Source organism: Diadema setosum, chromosome 13, assembly GCF_964275005.1.
Source record: "Diadema setosum chromosome 13, eeDiaSeto1, whole genome shotgun sequence".
Lineage (NCBI taxonomy): Eukaryota > Metazoa > Echinodermata > Echinoidea > Diadematoida > Diadematidae > Diadema > Diadema setosum.
Genome location: NC_092697.1, coordinates 29834007 through 29853819, shown reverse-complemented (window position 1 = coordinate 29853819; position 19813 = coordinate 29834007). Strand labels below are relative to the sequence as shown.

At 39.8% G+C, this 19813-nt stretch overlaps 2 protein-coding genes across 2 annotated transcripts; both read left to right on the top strand.

The window, feature by feature from the left end:
- Positions 1 to 2662: 2662 nt before the first annotated feature.
- Positions 2663 to 7195, top strand: LOC140237247 (retinol dehydrogenase 8-like). Its single transcript, XM_072317190.1, has 4 exons — positions 2663 to 2927; positions 4458 to 4637; positions 5953 to 6046; positions 6464 to 7195. The coding sequence occupies exons 1-4, from the start codon at positions 2663 to 2665 to the stop codon at positions 6792 to 6794; spliced, it is 870 nt and encodes a 289-aa protein (XP_072173291.1). The 3' UTR covers positions 6795 to 7195.
- Positions 7196 to 10204: 3009 nt separating this feature from the next.
- LOC140236863 (retinol dehydrogenase 8-like) lies at positions 10205 to 17106 on the top strand. The gene is made up of 5 exons (XM_072316805.1): positions 10205 to 10296; positions 13467 to 13735; positions 15525 to 15704; positions 16207 to 16300; positions 16755 to 17106. The coding sequence occupies exons 2-5, from the start codon at positions 13471 to 13473 to the stop codon at positions 17086 to 17088; spliced, it is 873 nt and encodes a 290-aa protein (XP_072172906.1). The 5' UTR covers positions 10205 to 10296; positions 13467 to 13470; the 3' UTR covers positions 17089 to 17106.
- Positions 17107 to 19813: the final 2707 nt, after the last annotated feature.

Sequence of the window (19813 nt, the reverse complement as noted above, 5' to 3'; positions counted from 1 at the left end):
TACTCAAAAAAAAAAAATATGCACGATGTATTATGGTTTCAATAGATGCAGCATTATTGCACTTTCGTACACATTAACTATAACGAACCCAAAGTGGGATAATATCTCTGTAATGCAGGCTTCGATATATCAATACAACTGTACCATTTTTAAAAACTCAAAATTAACTTGAAAATGGGAGTATCTTTCCCCTGTAAGAGCCTGTGGAAGAACTGTCATCAGTTTTCAAAAGTTGGAAACTAAACGGGAGGTTCGTGAAAATGGGCGATGCTCTGCTTGCTGTAGACCTCTATTAAAATATAGTAGCTGCCCTTGACCGTGGTCCATCGAATTGTATCTCCCCATACGCACATTGTTCGTGACTAACCAACTCGAGTAGCATATGTATGCTTCTGTTGTGTCGCTGCACCAAGCGTTCCATTCCATTTCAAGTCTGCAGAGAGGGCAGGGCGGAATTGTCGGTGCGTCGATCATAGTCGAAGAGTGACGAAAAAAAAAAGGTATGCTTTAGTGGCTGTAATTCAGTGATCAGTAAGTGAAAAATACTGAGTACAACGTACTCTGCGTGCTGTATATGAAATTGCATACATTTACGACTTTATAACTATACAACAGTATTCTAAATGATCGTGGAGGTTTAGTGAAGATGATAAGTATGCTGTCAGTTTGTAATGGTCTTGTACACTCAAGATTCTCGTTTTGTTTTGTCGACCCAAGGCGAAAAACCCATAGGACATGTTATAGGCTCCTGGTCCCATAGAAAGCAATTGGTAGGCTTACTGGTTTCTATGTGGAAAATGGTATATAGGGGAAAACCAAAGAATTTCTATTAGTCTAAGGACTCGTAGAAACCAAAAGAAAATTTCTGGTATACATGTAATGGGAAACCTACAGAATTTCTGTTTGACGAGTGGACTCACAGAACCATAAGTGTGATAAGAAAACACTTCTATTTGACCTTTAGAAACCTATCCTGATGGACCAACAGACACCCAAAGAGAATTAAAGGGATCGTATAGTTTTGGTTGAGACCTAATTTCAGGTTTCTAACATTTTTTGGTGAGATAATGAGAAACCTCTTATAAAATATGAAAGAGCATGTACTTCTATGAGGAATTCAACATTTATTTGATGAAAATTGCTTTTGAAATGGCTGAGATATCCAAAAAGAGCGATTCTAATAAAGCGTGGGACCCACACTTTATTACGATCTCTTTGTTTTACTTTGTTTTTTGAATGTTTCAATAATTCCAAACCCGCTTTCCATCAAATAAACTTTGAATTCCTCCTAAAATGGTATGCTCTGTACTATATCATAAGAGTTTCCTTGATATCTCACAAAAAGTTAAAAGCCCAATTCTCATCTCCAACAATACTGTACCATACCTTTAATACCCATAGAAATGTGTGATATACTATATTAGAAATCCGCAGACAAATCAATGCACTAAGTACAATTAACGTAAGTGAACATAATGTCCAGGCAGATTAACACTGTCCCGGCTAATTTCGCAGTCTTATCAGTCCATTTGATGGAAGGTTCATTCAATTCAACAAAAACCCTCGTTATCACACTGTCTTTGAAAACTCCAACTTGTACATTCAATTTATCATTTCGATCAATGTAATTTACACATGTGGCTTTCAAATTCGTAAAAGGGGCGTTCAAATTGGCCGGTACTCTGCGTTCATTCAAATTCGTCATCACTCGCCGAAAAGGGTCTTTGAGTCATTCAATTTCGCGAATGGGCAGTCAAATTCCAAACATTTTCATTCAAATTTACGTCATGTTATTTCTTTTTTGAAAAGGTGAGAACATTTAAACGTGTATTTCTATGTAACTTTTTGTTTCACCCACATCTTGATACTTCAACTTTGGGACTACGTCTGTAGGTTAGTTTTATTGGTTCCAAAAAAAAAAAAAAAAACCCAATATAAAACCTGCAAAACCACAAGAAACCAACAGAGACCAACAAATCAAGAGAACCCTCAAGACCGTATCAGGGCAAATACTAGTCTGGGCTCCGTCCCCTTTTCCTTGGTGCGACCAAGAGAGGGCGCAAATTTTCTGATTGCGATAATCGAGAGACTGCGCGCCCAACGGGTATCGCAGTTCTCGGCGTATCGCAATCCTCGGGTGTCACGCCCTCATACGGCTTGTCGCGTACACTGAATCACCCCTACGAGTAAAAAGAGTCCAGAAGCTAGACTAGGCAAATACTGGTTAGTGGTCTAAGGGTAAAGTAAAGATTGGGGTTAGGGTTACATTTAGGGTTAGAGTTTGGGTTAGGGCTAGGATTAGGTCCAGGATTAGGATTAGGGATAGGATTAGTGGAAGGGTCCGGGGTGATTGCCCCGCAGTAGACCCCTCGGGACTTGTTGAACATCCTATTGGTTTGAAGTATAATGGGTTTGTATTGGATTGCAGATTGTGTTTATATGAAAGCAACTGTTCTAATTTTGGATGGAGTTTCTATTAGTTAAGAAACCACTATAAGAATCCACAAAACCAAGAAGTCATTCTTAACTATTAGATTTCGTCTGGGTCACCAGCGGTGATGATGCACTGGTATTTGATCAAAAGCAACAGACCAATGAAAATCATACCATGCAAAAGAAAAGAGTTATTATTCATGATAAAGATTTTTGTTTTGCCAGAACCATGGCGTCTCGAGTAGCGCTCGTTACTGGTTGCTCATCCGGTATCGGGTTGATGACCGCTCAACGACTGGCCCAGCGCGCCAAGGAGCCGCTGATCGTCTACGCGACCATGAGGAACATGTCCAAGAAAGGCGACATGGAAGCGGCAGCAGGGAACGCCCTCAATAAAACTCTCTTCATCCGAGAGCTTGACGTCACAAAGGAAGTAACAATCGTGGAAACGGTCTCTCATATCATGGATACTCACGGACAAATAGATGTGTTGGGTATGTCATAGGGAATCTCTGCTTAGCACTTAATTGTAGTAAAAAAAAATGTTATTATTAATAATCACTTTTAGTGATGAATATTATGGAACGTGAATTCTCCTTTCACCGACAGGTCATTGCCAACTTAAACTTAAACAGCATCGCTCAAAACATGCACTCGCAAAACGGAATTTAGGTAGAAATTCGTATTCAAACCATGGAATGAATTCAAGAGAAAGAGGATTATTATTACAATCAACTTTTCAAGCGATCGTTGTTTTCACCAATTACATCTTTTTAATGCCTCCGCCATGAATTGTCACCAGGGGAGTTTCGGGTCCATCTTTCCGTCTGAAATCGAATTTGTGTGACGGTGCGACATTGTCACTAAAGAACTAGTTTGAGGTATCTGATTGATACTTGGCAAAATGTTTGAGTGGAGAAGCTGCGCCTATCAACTTGCAGAAGAACAGGCTCAAGACGAAAGGTCATAGGTTAAGGTCAAATTCTAAAATTCCATCGTGTTTTCTTTGTATCTTTTCAATGCCTGAAGATATTTTCATGAAACCTAATGTGTGCATGTTTTACCAGATAAAGATATTCCAAGAAAAGTAATAAATCATGGGTTATAAGGTGAAAGGTTGAAAATCCTGAAATGTATGACATCTCTCTCCATGGCTCTAAAATGACTCACTATCTTCATTACTGGTACATAATATGTAGGTGCCTAAGTATATTGTGAGACTATGAGTTTATTTGGAAATTTTGGTTCATATGGTCAAAGGTCGGGTCAAATGCTAAAAGTGCGCTATGTACTTATGCTGAAATTACCCTATTTTTTCCATGTCTGTGAAAGGTTCTATGACGTTTGCTCCCGCGACTATTACACATCAAACTAAACCTAAACCCTATCATAACCCTAACCCTATCATAACCCTAACCCTAAACCTAAGTCCTTGGAAAAGCAAAACAAAATAGGAGTGAATGTCTGGTCACATTTGCATGCATTACCGCAAAATGATTCTGTAGGAAGAGATTTGAATGATGGTGTGAACCGTCCGGGGGAAATGCAAATATTTCATAAGTTTTTTTCCGTATTTTGACATAACTTAAAGTATTGTCATTGAATTTTCTGTATCGGTATTAACAAATAAGTAGTGGTTGCTTGGAGAAAGTTGTGGGCTATGGAGTCAAAGTATAAACGAAACCTGGTTCAAGAAGTGTATATGTAACTACTTAACACATTTTGCGCTGTGCCATCAAACTTTCAAACACCGTTTTCATTGTCGAAATGTATTTTTATAGATATATCATAGGGAGAATAGAACGATATTGCCATTTCTATTCTTTAAGATCTCTGGGTTAAAACTCGGGGTTACGCTATGTCATTTTTAATGTTAGATTTGATATACTGCCCTTTTTGTTTGACCTTACTCATATTGTCAAGGCCAACTTGGCCACGTAGTGAAATTTTCCGTTTAATTGCATTTTTCCATTATGACAGTTTTTTTTTTCTTCTTCTTCTTCTTCTTTTTTTTTTTTCGTCAGTGAATAACGCGGGCATTTCCAGTCCGAATGTCGGAGAAGTGACAAGCATTTCTACCTACAAGAGGATGTTCGACATCAATTTCTTCGGGGTCGTTCGGATGACCCAGGAAGTGATTCCGCACATGAAGCGACGGAGGTCGGGCCGGATCATTAACATATCTTCATTGGCGGGAATTATGGGTGAGAAACCGTTCGTGAGAGTTGCAATAATTTGCTCACACTGGTGGCGGCTTATTGCATGTGTAATCGAGCAGTATGTCTTATCTACCAAAATGATGTTAAAAGGGATTGTATAGTTTTGGTTGAGACCTAACTTCAGGTTCTTTAACATTTTGGGGCGAGATAACGAGAAACCTCTTTGAAATGAAATATGAAAGAGTGTGTAATTCCAAAAGGAATCCAGTGTTTGTTTGATGAAAATTGGGGTTGAAATGACAGAGATATCAAAACAGAGTGATCCCAATAAAAGGTGGGACCCACCTTTTATTACGATCGCTTTGTTTTCCTTTTTTCTTTTAATGTCTCAGCCATTCCCAAACCGATTTTCATCAAATAAAGTCTAAATTCCTCTTAAAATGGTATGCTTTGTACTATTTCATATTGGTTTATTGATATCTCGCCAAAAAGTTAAAAGCCCAATTCTCATCTCGACCAATACTATATCCTTTATTCCCCTCTACCCCCACTGAGATGGTCATCTGCCGCATCGGCGTTCCCGATTTTTTTTTTAAAATAGAAAATAGTGTATATTTTAGGACCCAATACGGGGGAAAATCCCGAAATGTCTTTGAAAAGGAGGGGGGGGGGGGTTATGAATTATGTATCATGGTATAATAGTTTTCAAATCTTTTTCCAAACAATCCTGAAATAGCTGGGTCCCGAGTAGGGATAGTTTGAATCCCCCGAAAAATTAACGGCTTCTTGGTGTGTGACCCTGATTCTAACGTATTCGTCACGCTGCTTGTACGTATACTTTAGCAGGCTTCCCTTCGAAAACCCTGATAGGAGGTAATTTTGATGGCTTCCCTTCCAAAAGTCCGCAATATAGCAACTTATATTTCGATCCAGAAAGGGGGTATCTGTAAGAATCGTGAACATGCGGATTATGGTGACCGCCTGAATAGGAAGCCGGGGAAGATTCGTGACATGATTTAATCCGCTACAATGAATTAGAAATACGATGTAAAAAACAAATGATCGGGACAGTGATGTCTATGTGATCATTTTGATTCTGGTTTAGTTTGTTAACCCTGACCTGAAGAAGCCTTCTACTACATTTATGGGTAACTCTATGTTACTCTATCAAGGTCGAATCCTTCCAATGAGTTTCATCCGTGGATGGAGTAAAGATGGTTTACCAACTATAGGTCTCTCTTGGCCTTGTCACAATGCCGGAGGGGGGGTGGGGGGGGGGGGGGAGCTGTTAGAGACCATGCTTATACTTTTGCCGCAGTGAATGAAAAGTGTTGTTTTCTCACCGTTTACTTTCGCCAAGGTGTGATGTTTTACGAGATGTACGGGTCATCCAAATTTGCACTCGAAGGGTTCTCTGAATGCCTGGCAACGTACCTGCGGCATTTCAACGTGTGGTGAGAACAAAATTGTGAATACATTTTTCCTACCACAATGTTGTTATCGCTTGTTCCTCAATTATGGCAATTTACCAGGCGTTTTTGCGAAATTTTACGTTTTTGCGAAATTTTCCCACAGTTGAAACTCAGCAGTTAGGTCCTACGTGTGCGTTGCCATAGAAAGAGCACACGTATCCGTGACATCAGCAAAATTGCAACAGCTGTTCTACCACAGGTGTTACTTCTGTCATAATGTTACTCACCATTGTCTTTATCAACGTATCATAACATTTGTTGTAATAATCAGTGTTCGTAAATAAGTATGGTTAAAGTAATTAAGGTAGGTTGATTCTCATTAACATACTTCTCCTGTTTACACTTATAAGGTATACCATTTGTCTATTTCTACTCCATTATTAAATTCAATAATTGCAGGGTAAGTAACGTACAACCAGGACCTGTTGAAACCAAAGTGCTGACCAATCCAGATGTGAGCGACGTTCTGCTCCAGCAAATGGACGATCCGAGGGTGGACGACAAAACGCGCGAAATGTACAGGATGATCTGGAACGGCAGGGAGTTCATGCTGACGGTGGCCGGCGGGGCGCAGACGGCGTCCGAAGTCGTCGATGTAGTTGAAGAGGCGATAGACGCCGAGAAACCACACTTACGGTACCAGACAAGCGAGGTGACGAGGAATCTGGCTGCAGAAAGGTTTAGGGATCCTTTCGGGGACGACGTGACTGGGGATTTTTATACGAAATAGGCGTCGCTGTTTAACAATAGCTAAACATGGTGTAGGGGATGTTGTTCGGGACTTGCGAACGGGACATCACTGGCTCGAATCCCATCCGGCGCATTCATCCGTGGTCAAAATGTTGACACCAACCCGTTACGAAATCACTATAATGGTTACCGCCGGTTGCAGATATACAGTACCATGCTATGGTGAAGTTGCCATTTTATAAGACGGGGCCCAGGCTCAGGTGTTTAAATGGATAATGATCTGGTATAAAGATACCCAGAAAGCTGCAGAGGACTCTTCCATAAACAATGTTTTTGTCATCGAGAGTTTTCATCGAGAGATTTTCCACATACCTTTCCAACAACATTCTACATCCTAACTTACTTGTGGTTTACTTTTCTTGTGTTTATTGTGCAAGATATTCTTTTATGAAGGTGTACCTGTTTTGTTGTCTCTGGGAAACTATCCAGAGAAATGACTCTTCCATGCTACCTCAACAGTGCATTGAGCTTTTGAATATCTTAAGTTGTAATATTCAGCTTGGTTATTAAATGTTGATATTGTTATACAATGCTTTATATGTCTTCTCTGTATTTGTTCCTCTGTTTGTTTGTGTGTTTGTTGTTTGTTTGTTTTGAGACAATACTTTTTGTTCCACTAGTATTAACCAGACCAAACCAGTGGGGAAAATATCGACGTAGAAATCGTAATACTGTATCCTGAAGGTGTTCCTCTTGCACTATATTGTTGCTTTTGCCGTTGATCTTTTATTTGAGTGCTTCCAAAATTTTGTCGTAGTCGTTTGATGTTCCTCGTAATAAATAAAGCTAACAAAGAGATATGTATGACAGAGCTGTCTTGGAGATAAGTGCTTAATACGAGGAGTATGTATGCGTGATAGTTAAGACCAAATTGATTTTCATCATTGTTGTCATAAGTGTGTGTATATATCAACAGCAGCATGTTCAGACAATTCAAAAGTTGTTTAAAATTTTCACTTGCGCAGTTTGGTGATTTTTATTCCACAATTTTGACCATGCAATAACGGATTTGTGCATGCCACGTAATTTTCATGTGGTTCTTCGGATGTAAGAAATCTTGCGACAGGGTAAGTCTAAAAGTTTTGTAACACATTGTGCACAATATCTAACACGTATTTTAATTATACATAGTGGCCCTTGAATAGGCCCTCGGATAGGACATAAAATGGAGATCCCGTGTATGAGAGAGTCACAACTCATGCACGTAAGAGATCCCGCTTCATTCATTCATCGCAAAGAGCATGGTGTTTAACCCGGTGAAGTGGTACCGCCTCACGTCCAACTGGACCTCATGGAAGACCAGCTTAATGTAGCTGAATATGGGCTATCCAGCCATCTTCTCATCAGATGGAAAATGAACAATAAAAAAATAAAAAAAATTGACATCGCACTCGTAATGAAGCTCTGTCAGTTTAAGTGGTTATCATTATGTAGTGAAATTTTATCGCGATCGAGGTAGTCAAGACTACATCGTTGAATAACATAAGTATCTTGCATTTTTCCTGTCCAGAGTGCTTATTCGGTATCGCGTGCTTCCAATAATACTGATTAATCGCTATAGGTGAATAGAATGATCAGATTGTAAAATTTACTGTATTTTTTTTTATCATAAATGACAGAGACTCAATCTGGACAGCTAAAGTATTTTACAATCAGGAAAGAATTATAAAGAAGAGACTTTTAGCAAATCCCAAGGAGGTAAGGGGTAAAAAAGGATACTAGAATTAACCAAGGGTTAAGGACCCAACCACAAGCATTACTCTTTGATAAATCCATGGAGAGCACTGTCATATGACTTTCCAATCGAGCGTTCCGTTCGGAGATTTTCTTCCCATTCGAAGCGGGGGGGGGGGGGGGGAGGGGCATCGCCAGTGGAACGTTTCACAATGCGCCCATTGAAACAATGATAGCGTCGTGATGTGATGATATACAGTTTTTCACAACGAAGTTGGATGCACGATATTCTGGCTAGCTTCACCCCAACGTCAAATACTGTATTTAGAGATTCACCACAAATATACACAGTGCTTGGTCGTTCAGTTTTAAAAAAAACCAAATCGCCCCCCCCCCCAAAAAAAACCCAAAACAAACAGCTCTTCTACACTTTTGTACACAATTCGGATTGTTTAGTTTTAGTTGGGACCTAACGTGAGGTTTATAGCATTTTTGGTGAGATAATGAGAAACCTCTTATGAAATATGAAAGAGCATGTGATTCCAAGAAGGATATCCAACGTTTATTTGATGAAAATTGGTGTTGAAATGGCCAAGATATCCAAAAAAGCGATCCTAATAAAATTGATCGGCCACGACTTTTATTAGGATCTCTTTAATTGTTTTACATACTTTGTTTTGGGATATATCAGTCATTACAAAACCGATTTTAATCAAATAAACTTTTGATTCCCCGTGAACATCGTACGCTCTTTAAATATCATGCGTCGAATGGTTTCTAAATATCTCGCAAAACGTTACAAGCTGAATCCTCACCTCATGGCTCAACCACTACTGTCAGTCCTTAACTAAATTCACAGTGGGGTACAATCTCCGTATAACATGGAAGCGTCATAATTTCAACACCTTGTTTTCTAGCTCTCCTCTCTCTCTCTCTCTCTCTCTCTCTCACTCACTGACGAATCAACATGAAAGCGAGCCCATGGAAGACCTGTGATCAAGTTCAAAACGATACTAGTATAGGGGTGTATACAGTTAGTTCGTGAAGGCGGCGGTGATTTGCGTATTGTAAACCTCGACTGAGATACAGTCAAACCTGTCTATAGCAGCCACCCAAGGGAGACGGAAAAAGTGGCTGTTATAGACAGGTGGCCGCTATAGACAGGTAATCCAACTTTGTGTGCATTGCTTACATGTACATGTATCATCGTTGTATCCTTACACGTACATGTGTGTACGTATGCATACACCGTGTTTCATGCATTTAACCATGCCGGTGTATATGATATTGTTGCACAGTAGCATGTTTATTGTCGTGAAGAATCGTGCATTATTACGACTGAATGAGGGATGAATGCAGCGGTGGCGATCACTGAACGTTGCTCGCACGGCTACCAAACAGAAAAATACGCTGAATTATCGGCTTGGCTACGGCTCCTATAGACAGGTTAATATCTCCCGCGGGAAACAAAATTTGTGGCCGCTGGCCGCGTTAGAGAGGTGGCCGCTATACACAGGGTCTTTAACAGGGCTTTTCTCTCGGGGGGATTTTGCAGTGGCCGCTATAGACAGGTGGCCGCTAAGGCAGGTTTGACTGTACTAGTATGCACAGCTGATGCCCTTGACCGTGGTCCCTCGCGTTGCATTCCCAGTATGCGCATTCAACCGAGCCGCAGTTCGCATATAATAACGATGTTTCTCATGACGTTGGCTGCCACCAATGTTCTATTCCATTGAAAGTCTGTACACAGAAGACACGACACAGAATTCTCAGTACGTGGATCGTGGATGAAGAGTGACAAAAAACAGGTATGCTTGCTAGTGGCTGTTAGTAGGCCCTAGGCTACAGTAGTGGATAAGTGAATCACACTATATATGAATTACATTTACAACGGTATTTCACGGCGTTGGGATACAAATCCATGTGTAATGCTATGTTGAGTAGGCCCTAGCCGGTCATAGTTTAGGTTCCAGACTAGCCCGACCAGACACTGTTACGCTATTCGCGACGTACCATGTACATACAGCGACTGGGCTGTGTATAGTTAGTTCCAGACTAGCTGCTTATTGATGTATGCATGCGAAACGTCGTGCCATGCTGGCGACCTTCGCCCTTCCGTTTCCCAGGTCGGAATCCCGCCGGTAGACATACATCAGTACAGACAGTATGCTAGTACAATGTAATTACGAACAAGGGGGTACTAGTCTCTTTTGTATGACCATAGAGATGTTATAGTATGAATATGGTACATGATACACATTACATACACACTGATGCAACAATCAGACGGCCTATACAGTGTACTACAACATGGCGCTACAAGCTCCATGGAACAATAATGTATACACTGCATACTACCAGGGAGGTGGGAAGAGACAAATCCACCTCCCTGACAGAGCGATGGGCCTGATGTGCAGGCAGCACACGGCTGGCTCGTTTTTATATGGGATAATATGGGTCAATGGAAAATGACCTCATCTGTGTACCCATACCCGTTTTGTCGAGGTAGCAGATAGGTTTACAGTGATTCGTTTTTGTACACCCCTGTCAGGTGACTCCCCCAATTAAAGGTAGATCACTCCTTCAGTCGTATCCGGAAAGAGAGAAAGGTTGAGAGAGTATGGAGAAAGATTATGATGGAGAGATCGAGGGAGGGATCAGATAGAGAATGAAAGGGGAGCTCGAATAGTAATAGACAATTGAGTTTGGTTTTGGTATAAGCTTCCTTTCTCATGATATCATTAGAGTGACCGAAAACAGGCAACCTACGATCAAAGCTCAATCAGGCAAATTTATGAATACATATATTTTAACAGTCCCATTTGAAAACATCTGTCTAATTTACCCACTACATCCCTCTTGACCAAGGTGTGTGAGTATCTGGCGATTTGAGAGTAATAATAACGAGGGCCTCGTGGTATAAGAGAAAATAATGGTAAAGAGGCTACCGTGGCTAAAGAAGACAATAGAGTAATATTATGATTATAATAATAATAATAATAATAATAATAATAATAATAATAATAATAATAATTATAATTATTACTATTATTATTATTATTCTTATCATCAATATTATTATTATTATTATTATTATTATTAATATTATTATTGTTATCATTTTTCCATTATTGTTAACAAATAGACCTGCATTATAGGTCTCACTCAGCTCTTCTGCCTCATAGCGAGACACTGTACCTTCGACAAATTCATGACAAATTCATGAAATACAGTAGATAATATGCACACTGGAGAGTCTTTCGTGTACACTATTCAGATATTAAGCGAACTTGACCTTTTTCCTCTCGAACAGTCATAACCTTTATATGAGTACGGCCTTGTAGCCCCGATCCCTCAGTATCATTTTGGATACGCCCATATGCTTATTCCCTCCCTTTGAAAACATCCACCCCCATATATCTCAGGATTGTTAAAATTTCTGAACTACCCCTTCTCTCTTTCACGGGCTTTTCCTACCTTGGAGACCTCCCTCCCCCCAAATCTGAAACACTGCTTAACGTACCCCTCATCTCCGGTAAGAAGTCATTCCAGTCTATGTGCCAATGTTCCTATGCATATGTGCCTATGTGCCAGTCTATGTGCCAATGTGCCTACTTTTCAAAATCAAATAATCCTGCATTAAGGAGTAAACTTTCGAAGCAATATAATGGATTTCAGGAATTTGTTTTCAGAATTTGATTTTTTTTTTCTATGATTTTCAAGATATTTCATGACTAGGAGTCCAGAGAGAGAGAGAGAGAGAGAGAAAACAAAACACACCCCTTTAAAAAAACAAACAAAAAACAAAACAAAACAAAACAAAAAAACCTCTAGTGGAAAATCAAACATGCTCTATATCCCTATACGTATAATAATACAAGTAATTGAAAAATATAGTGGATATTAAATAGCCAAGTGCTCAAATCGCCTTAAAGAAATGAAATTGAAAATGATAAAATTGGAATCACAGCATAAAAACAAACTACGCATGTACTACTTCACAAAATTAAACATAAAATATGTAATCTTAGCTCCACTTTGAATACATCAATATTGTGATTTTCCCGAATATCTACGGTAATAGCAGTTTAATTCCTAAATACGATATACAATGTACACAGTCATGTACACCTGTATGGGCAAAGAGCGACCCCCCCCCCCCCCCAATTTGGTATAAACTTTGGTACGACATAACTTATTATAAAATGGGGTCGGACAACCGGTATTGCCTTTCAGTGGATACGGCTGCTTAGTTTGTGAACAAGTTCTGTCAAGGAGGCAATCTTACCCACAAAGTCAGCGCCTTGTGCTTGAGCGGAGGGGATCTGATCTGGGTACGCTGGGTATCCCGCTTCTGTGGCTGAACTGACTGTGTTAGCGGGCTGTACGTGCGCTTCAATGATCCTACCGGGTCTATAGGGCAATTTTACTCCCTGGGCAATTACCCCGACCCTTCCCCTGATCCTAATCCTAATCCTGAGCCTAATCCTAACATTAACCCAAACTCTTACCCTAAACCTGACCAGAAGCCTAATCTTTACTCTAACCTTATATCACTAACCAACATTTTTCCGGGGGGGGGGGGGGTATCCTCTGGGGGTAATTGCCCTGATACGATCCTATCTGCTATTGTCAGCGAGGTCAAACAGTGATGAGGATTCACTTGAAGAACCAAGAATTGAGTGTAGGTTCCTACATCCTATGGGAGGCGCTGCAAAAACAACTGCAAAGTGTTCCCTTTTCTAGTTTTTGCTCACCTGTAATGAGCCGTTTCATGAGCCGAGATACCTGCAACAATGAATGCGTTATTAGTCCTGTTGTGATCACCCGGTATCGGCCGATATTGATCGAGCTGTTCTAACCACGTAGTCGCAATGGCATCGGGGGTCATCCATTAATTCAACAATTCAAACAAAAATGTACCATGATAAATGAGAGGACTCTATCTATGTGATAAAGATTAATCTTGTTTTGTCAGAACCATGGCGTCTCGAATAGCGCTCCTCACTGGTTGCTCTTCCGGTATCGGGCTGGTGACCGCTCAACGACTAGCCCAGCGCGCCAAGGACCCGCTGATCGTCTACGCGACTATGAGGAACATGTCCAAGAAAGGCGAACTGGAAGCGGCGGCAGGGAACGTCCTCAATAAAACCCTGTTCATCCGAGAGCTTGACGTCACAAAGGAAGAAACGATCGTGGAAACGGTCTCTGATATCATGGATACTCACGGACAAATAGATGTGTTGGGTATGTCATAGGGAAACTGTACTCTGCGTTTGTACACAGAGTGTTGTCAGTAATCACTTTTCGTGATCAGTAGTATGGAACTCCTTTCATCAAGAGGTCATTGCCAATTTAAACTGAAAAGAACGTCACCGTACAATAATTTTGTAGGAAAAGATTTGGATCATGGGGTCAAATGTCAAGGGGAAGTGTTAAAATTCCACCTTCGATATTACAAGGCAGTGATTACTTGAAGAAAGTTGTAGGGTATGTGGTCCAAGATTACACGAAATTTTTTCAGGAATGTATTGAGGTACCATTGATATTGACTTGTCTAACCACTCAACACATTTTCGTCTGTGTCGTAAAATTTTCGAACAAGTCATTTCTACTTTTTATGCCTTCGCCACGAAGTGGTGCCGGAGGCATTATGTTTTCGGGTTGTCCGTCCGTCCGTCCGTCCGTCCGTCCTTCCGTCCGTAATGAATTTTGTGGACAGCGAAACTAAAAAACCTTTGGAGGTATCCTCATGAAACTTGGCATGTATATGTATGAGGGAGTGAAGTTGTGCCTATCAACTTTTGGGTGCACATGCTCAAGGTCGAAATGCTCAAAATTTCACTATTTCCCCTATATCTATGCAATGCCTGAAGATATTTTCTTGAAACTTTGTGTATACATGTATTACCCAATTAAGATTCTCTGGTGAAAGTTTAGGGTCATGAGGTCAAAGGTGAAAGGTCAAAAGGTCAAGTAAAAATGTTAAAATTTCACTTTTTTCTCCATATCTTGGAAATGGTTCAAGGTATCTTCATGGAACATATTATATGCATGTTCCAACTGGCAGTGATTATCTAGGGAATTTGGGGTTCATGGGGTCAAAGGTCAATTGCAACACTTCAAAATTTTACTATTTCTCTCATTTATGCACTGCCTGCAGGATTATTATTTTTTTTTTCAACTTGGTGTATGCATGTATAACCCAACAGAGATTCTCTGGGATGTTTTTTTTTTGCCAAAAAGGTCAAAGGTCAAAGATGAAGTGAAAGTGCTGAACTTTACTTCTTCCTCCTTATCTCGGAAGTGGCTCAAGTTATCTTGAAACTTAGTACATATTTATACATGTTCTGCCTGACAGTGATTCTCTTTAAAAGAATTTTAGGCTCAAAGGATGAAAATACATGTAGTAACAATTTACCATTTCAATACAGAAATTGCACTTTTTCTCCGTACCTTGAAAATTGCTCAATGCATAAACTTATGAAAGGGTCAAAGTCAAGTAAAAGTCCTAAAGTCCCCAAATACATGCTCTCCCATTCATCCAGTTAAACCGAGGTCAAGGAAGGTGAACATTCAACACATTTGTGACAGACATGTCATTTTGATACTTTGCCAATTTTGTGAAAATGTAATCACACATTGTCCACATGTACTGCAGACCTATTAGGAGAATCATGCATTATGGCGGAGGCATACCAGTCGCCATAGCGACATTTCTAGTTGTCAATCATGTGAAACTGTCGTCTCTCATTATCAAGATGTTATTATGTTAAGAGAATAATGACGTATTGCGGAGGCATATCATCTAGCTCCATGTCTAGTTTTTAAGATGTGTGGATTAAAAATTAATTGTTGCATAAAAGTCTGTTAATTGTTAAACTATACAATTTCAAAGCTATATAATTTTCTTATGATAGACTTGACAGACTGCCCCGTTCGGTTGACCCTACTCATCTTATCAAGGTCTTCTTGATCGTTTAATTTTCCTTTGAATTGCTTTTACTATCATAAACTTTTTTTTTTATTCCGTCAGTGAACAACGCGGGCATTTCCGGCATAAGTATTGCAGAAGTGACGAGCATTTCTACCTTCAAGAGGATGTTCGACACCAATTTCTTTGGGGTTGTTCGGATGACCCAGGAAGTGATTCCGCACATGAAGCGACGGAGGTCAGGCCGGATCATTAACATATCTTCATTGGCGGGAATTATTGGTGAGAAGCCTTTCGTTAGGGTTGGAATAATGTGTTCAAAGTGGTGATGACATATTTCTTGACGTATAATCGAGCAATGTCACTTATCAACCGCCATTATGGAAAATTTTCAGTTTTTGAGAGGACCAGATTTTCATTTCAGATTTTCGCATTATACGAGTAAAACACAAATACGCTTGTACAACTTCGAATCCTTTCCTGAACGATTCTAAACTTTTTCTTTGTCTCCAAAATTTTGTCTTAGAGTTAGAGTAGTGCCAAACATGGATTAATGTTAGACATCCCATTGTAATGAGCACTGTAAAACTCAAACATATTGTGTTTGCATGGATGACGAAGAGTTGCCGCTCTATCTATAACACCTCCAGGTCATCAAAATGACCGCCAGGGAGGAGGGACTATTAGGGATCAATTTTTATACTTTAATGCTAAGCTGCTCTTGATAAATAAGGCCACAGTGAATGAAAAATGACGCTGTTCTCTCGTCTGCGTTCCCCTATAGGCGTGATGTTTTACGACATGTACGGGTCTTCCAAGTTTGCGCTCGAGGGGTTCTCTGAATGCTTGGCAATGTCCCTGCGGCATTCCAACGTTTGGTAAGAACGAAACTTTCAATACTGACATAATGTTGCTGTGCCCTTTCCCTCAGTTATACCATCCTTTCAGGCCACTTCACGTCTTTGCGAAAGTTTCTCACCGTTAATATTTAGTACGTTGTTCATTAGCATATAGTATAAATATTTATATAATACGTTACGTGCATATCCACAACAATAGCAATGTTAAAGCAGCTGTTCTGGCATTATTGCTACTTCTGTCAGAACGTTAATATACTCATCATCATCTTAATGTCACGATAATTATTGTTGCAAAGATAACGATTCAGAAAAATGAACTAATAAAGATATTTATGATTCTTATTATGCACACTATTGCTTCTGTTCACTCTTACTACTTAGGTATCGTCGGGTATATTAGTAAGGTATGTAATTCTTTACCTCACCGTATGTTCTCGCTCTCCCTCCCCCTCTCCCTTTCCCTTTCTTGCAGGGTAAGCAACGTGCAGCCAGGACCTGTTGAAACCGACATCCTGACCAATCCAGATGTGAGCGACGTTCTCCGCGAGCAAATGGACGATCCGAGGGTGGACGAAAAAACGCGCGAAATGTACAGGATGATATGGGAGCGCAGGGAGACCATGTTGACAGTCGCCGGCGGGGCGCAGACAGCGTCCGAAATCGTCGATGTGGTCGAGGAAGCGCTGGACTCGGAAAGACCGCACCTCCGGTACCAGACCAGCGAGAAGTCGAGAAAGCTGGTTGCGGAAAGGTTCAAGGATCCCACCGGGGACGACGTGACTGGGGATTACTTTTTGAAATCGTGAGCACGTTAATGTATAGCACAATAGGCTGGCATGGTGCTGTGGATGTCGCTCCGGACTCATAAATATAAGATTATGCTGCAAAGTTCGACTCCCAAGCGCAGGGTTGTTAGGGTTGTTGTAACAATTGCCTTTTAATTTTGCACGTATGTGTTCGCGTATAGGTGTGTGTATGTGTGTGTGTTCGCGAAAGACTGCCAGCATTTTAGATGTCTCAGATCTGAGACGTCCACAATTAATACGCGGTCATTCTCGCGCACATATCTCAAGAGTCATATTCAATTAATGAGTTTAAGGCCAGGTTAAAAAGTCATCTCTTGAAGTAGTGTATTTTCTGTTTGAATTTCTTGTAAGCATGTCATTTTGTAATGCGCAGTAGAGTATATCATTATAGTAGCTGCGCAATATAAATGTCCTTTTATTATTATTACTATTATTACTATTATTATTATTATTGATTTTGTACTTCATACGCCACTGCGCAATGTTGACGAGACGTAGCTTTCCCCCCGTATTTCTAGTTAAGTGAAATGCTCCAACAACAAACAAAATGATATGATAAAATAGAAGTTACGGTACCAATCCGTGTTTTTGAAAAGGATGCATGTATGCAACATGATGGAAATCTTTAGAATACCAAGTCGCATAGTGGTTCTTTGTTGGCTTGTGTAATGTGCCTACAGATTGTTTGATAAAAGGGGAAGTATCGAAGGGTGGGGGATGTTTTGAATTACCTTTACAGCCCCCTTTGCATAAGTGCCCCTTTGATTTTTGTATCCGCGATTTTTGCAACCCGTGTGTATGGAAGCTTAAAAATGCCACTCAGATGTCCAGGTAAATCAACTCGCCATGTTGACATCGAGTAGGAAAAAAGATGAGATGACAAGATTTCAGATCTTGTGGAAGTTATAGATGTAGGCCAACTGGTAATGAGGCTAGGTGGCAACTGGACTAACTGGTCATTAGACGAACTGGTTATAGACGAAACAGGATTAGACCATGTGGGTTGAGACTAAATGGGTATTAGACGAGGTGAGGAGACCAAGTGATAGATCGTCGATGATCAGACCACAAGCATGACAAGATCTTTTATATCGTCATATCTAAATATGACTAAATTACAAGATTTCGGATCTCGTCAAGTCAACATTCCGTAGAACAGATGATTAGATGAAGAGATCTACGATCTCGTTATGTCGAATACGTCCGCACGAATATAGATAATCAGATGACATGTTTTTAATCTATAACCATTATGTCATTTTTTTAAAGGATGTAGCCAGGACGACATCCTTGATTTTGTTATCTGATGATCTCTTTTAATTGATGTAGACATGGCAAGATCCAAGCCCTAGTCATCTGGTCATATTTTCCTCCAGGATGTAGGCATGGCAAGATCTGATATCTTGTCATCTAATCATCTATTCTCAGGGATGGAGATATGACCAGATCCAATATCTTGTCATCTGATCATCTCTTGAAATTGGTGTATATAAACATGATAAATTCTAAAATCTTGTCATCTGATTTTCTTTTCTATAGTATGTTAACATGACTAGATCCGAGATCTTGTCATCTGTAATGGTCTATTCTGTAGGATGTAGACACGACGGGATCCAATTCTGATCAAAGATCTCCTTCCTACTGGATTTCGACATGACAAATTGATTATCTGGACATCTGTGTGCCGCTTTCAAGCTTCCAATCGTTTGTAGAATAACGTGACGTTTGCATGAATAACTATTTAGGAACCAACCTCACACCAGCTGAATGAAATTCGAGAAATTGAAATGAAATATATACCGGCACATGATATTATTTGTGCTGGGTTTCTTCATGTGATGATGACCGATCTTGCCATGTCCAATTTTAGCATCGTTGTTAGAATTTGCAGACGAAAAAAAAATTGAGTGCTTCAAAATACATTATATGAATTAATAAAATGTGAGTTAGGAATAAAAATAACCAACATGAAAATGTTAATCAGAATTATCAATGTTAATTATTGTAAAGTAGACAAAATGTGAACAATAGTTTCTTTAAGAACCGTTTCTACAATAAAGCCGCCACCGTGATGGTTTATCGAGAAACTTAGTGATATCTCCTTATATTGCGCCCTTATTGCAAAATTTGTGTACGGTAGGGTGTTATTTTTTTAAATACAACTGAACCCTATATATGCATCCAATGTGATAATTTAAACATTTTTGTTGTTGTAATTATTTCTTTAATGTTTTTGCTGGTAGATTGTACAAAGTTAGCGTGTTTTCGTTCTTTTGATTTTGCACTGATCAATATTGCATACGCGACACTTAAGACTTTGCTCCTAAAGCTTGTTTTTTGTGTTTGTTTTGTTTTGGGTTTTTTTTTTGCAGTCAGACACTTTATGTTGTTTCAGAACAAAGTAGAAATAGTGATCATGTTGACTTAAGGTGTTTAATTTGACTCCAGCATGATATGCTCAATATTCCGGAGACAACGGGTGTGGTTAATGTATTCAGTTACATTACTTTCCATTAGGTCATGAAAATCGGGATGACGTTGTATAATAATTGTACCTATTTTGTAAGGCCTATTCAATGTAAATACAAACTTATTTTTCTGCCATTGGGTGACATTTTTGTCTGGAATCATCAGATAAATGTAATCGTCGCCGTAGTTACACTTCTAAAACTGGACGTAGAATAAAATTATTCGGCGCTACTTCAGTGACGAGATTGAATTCATG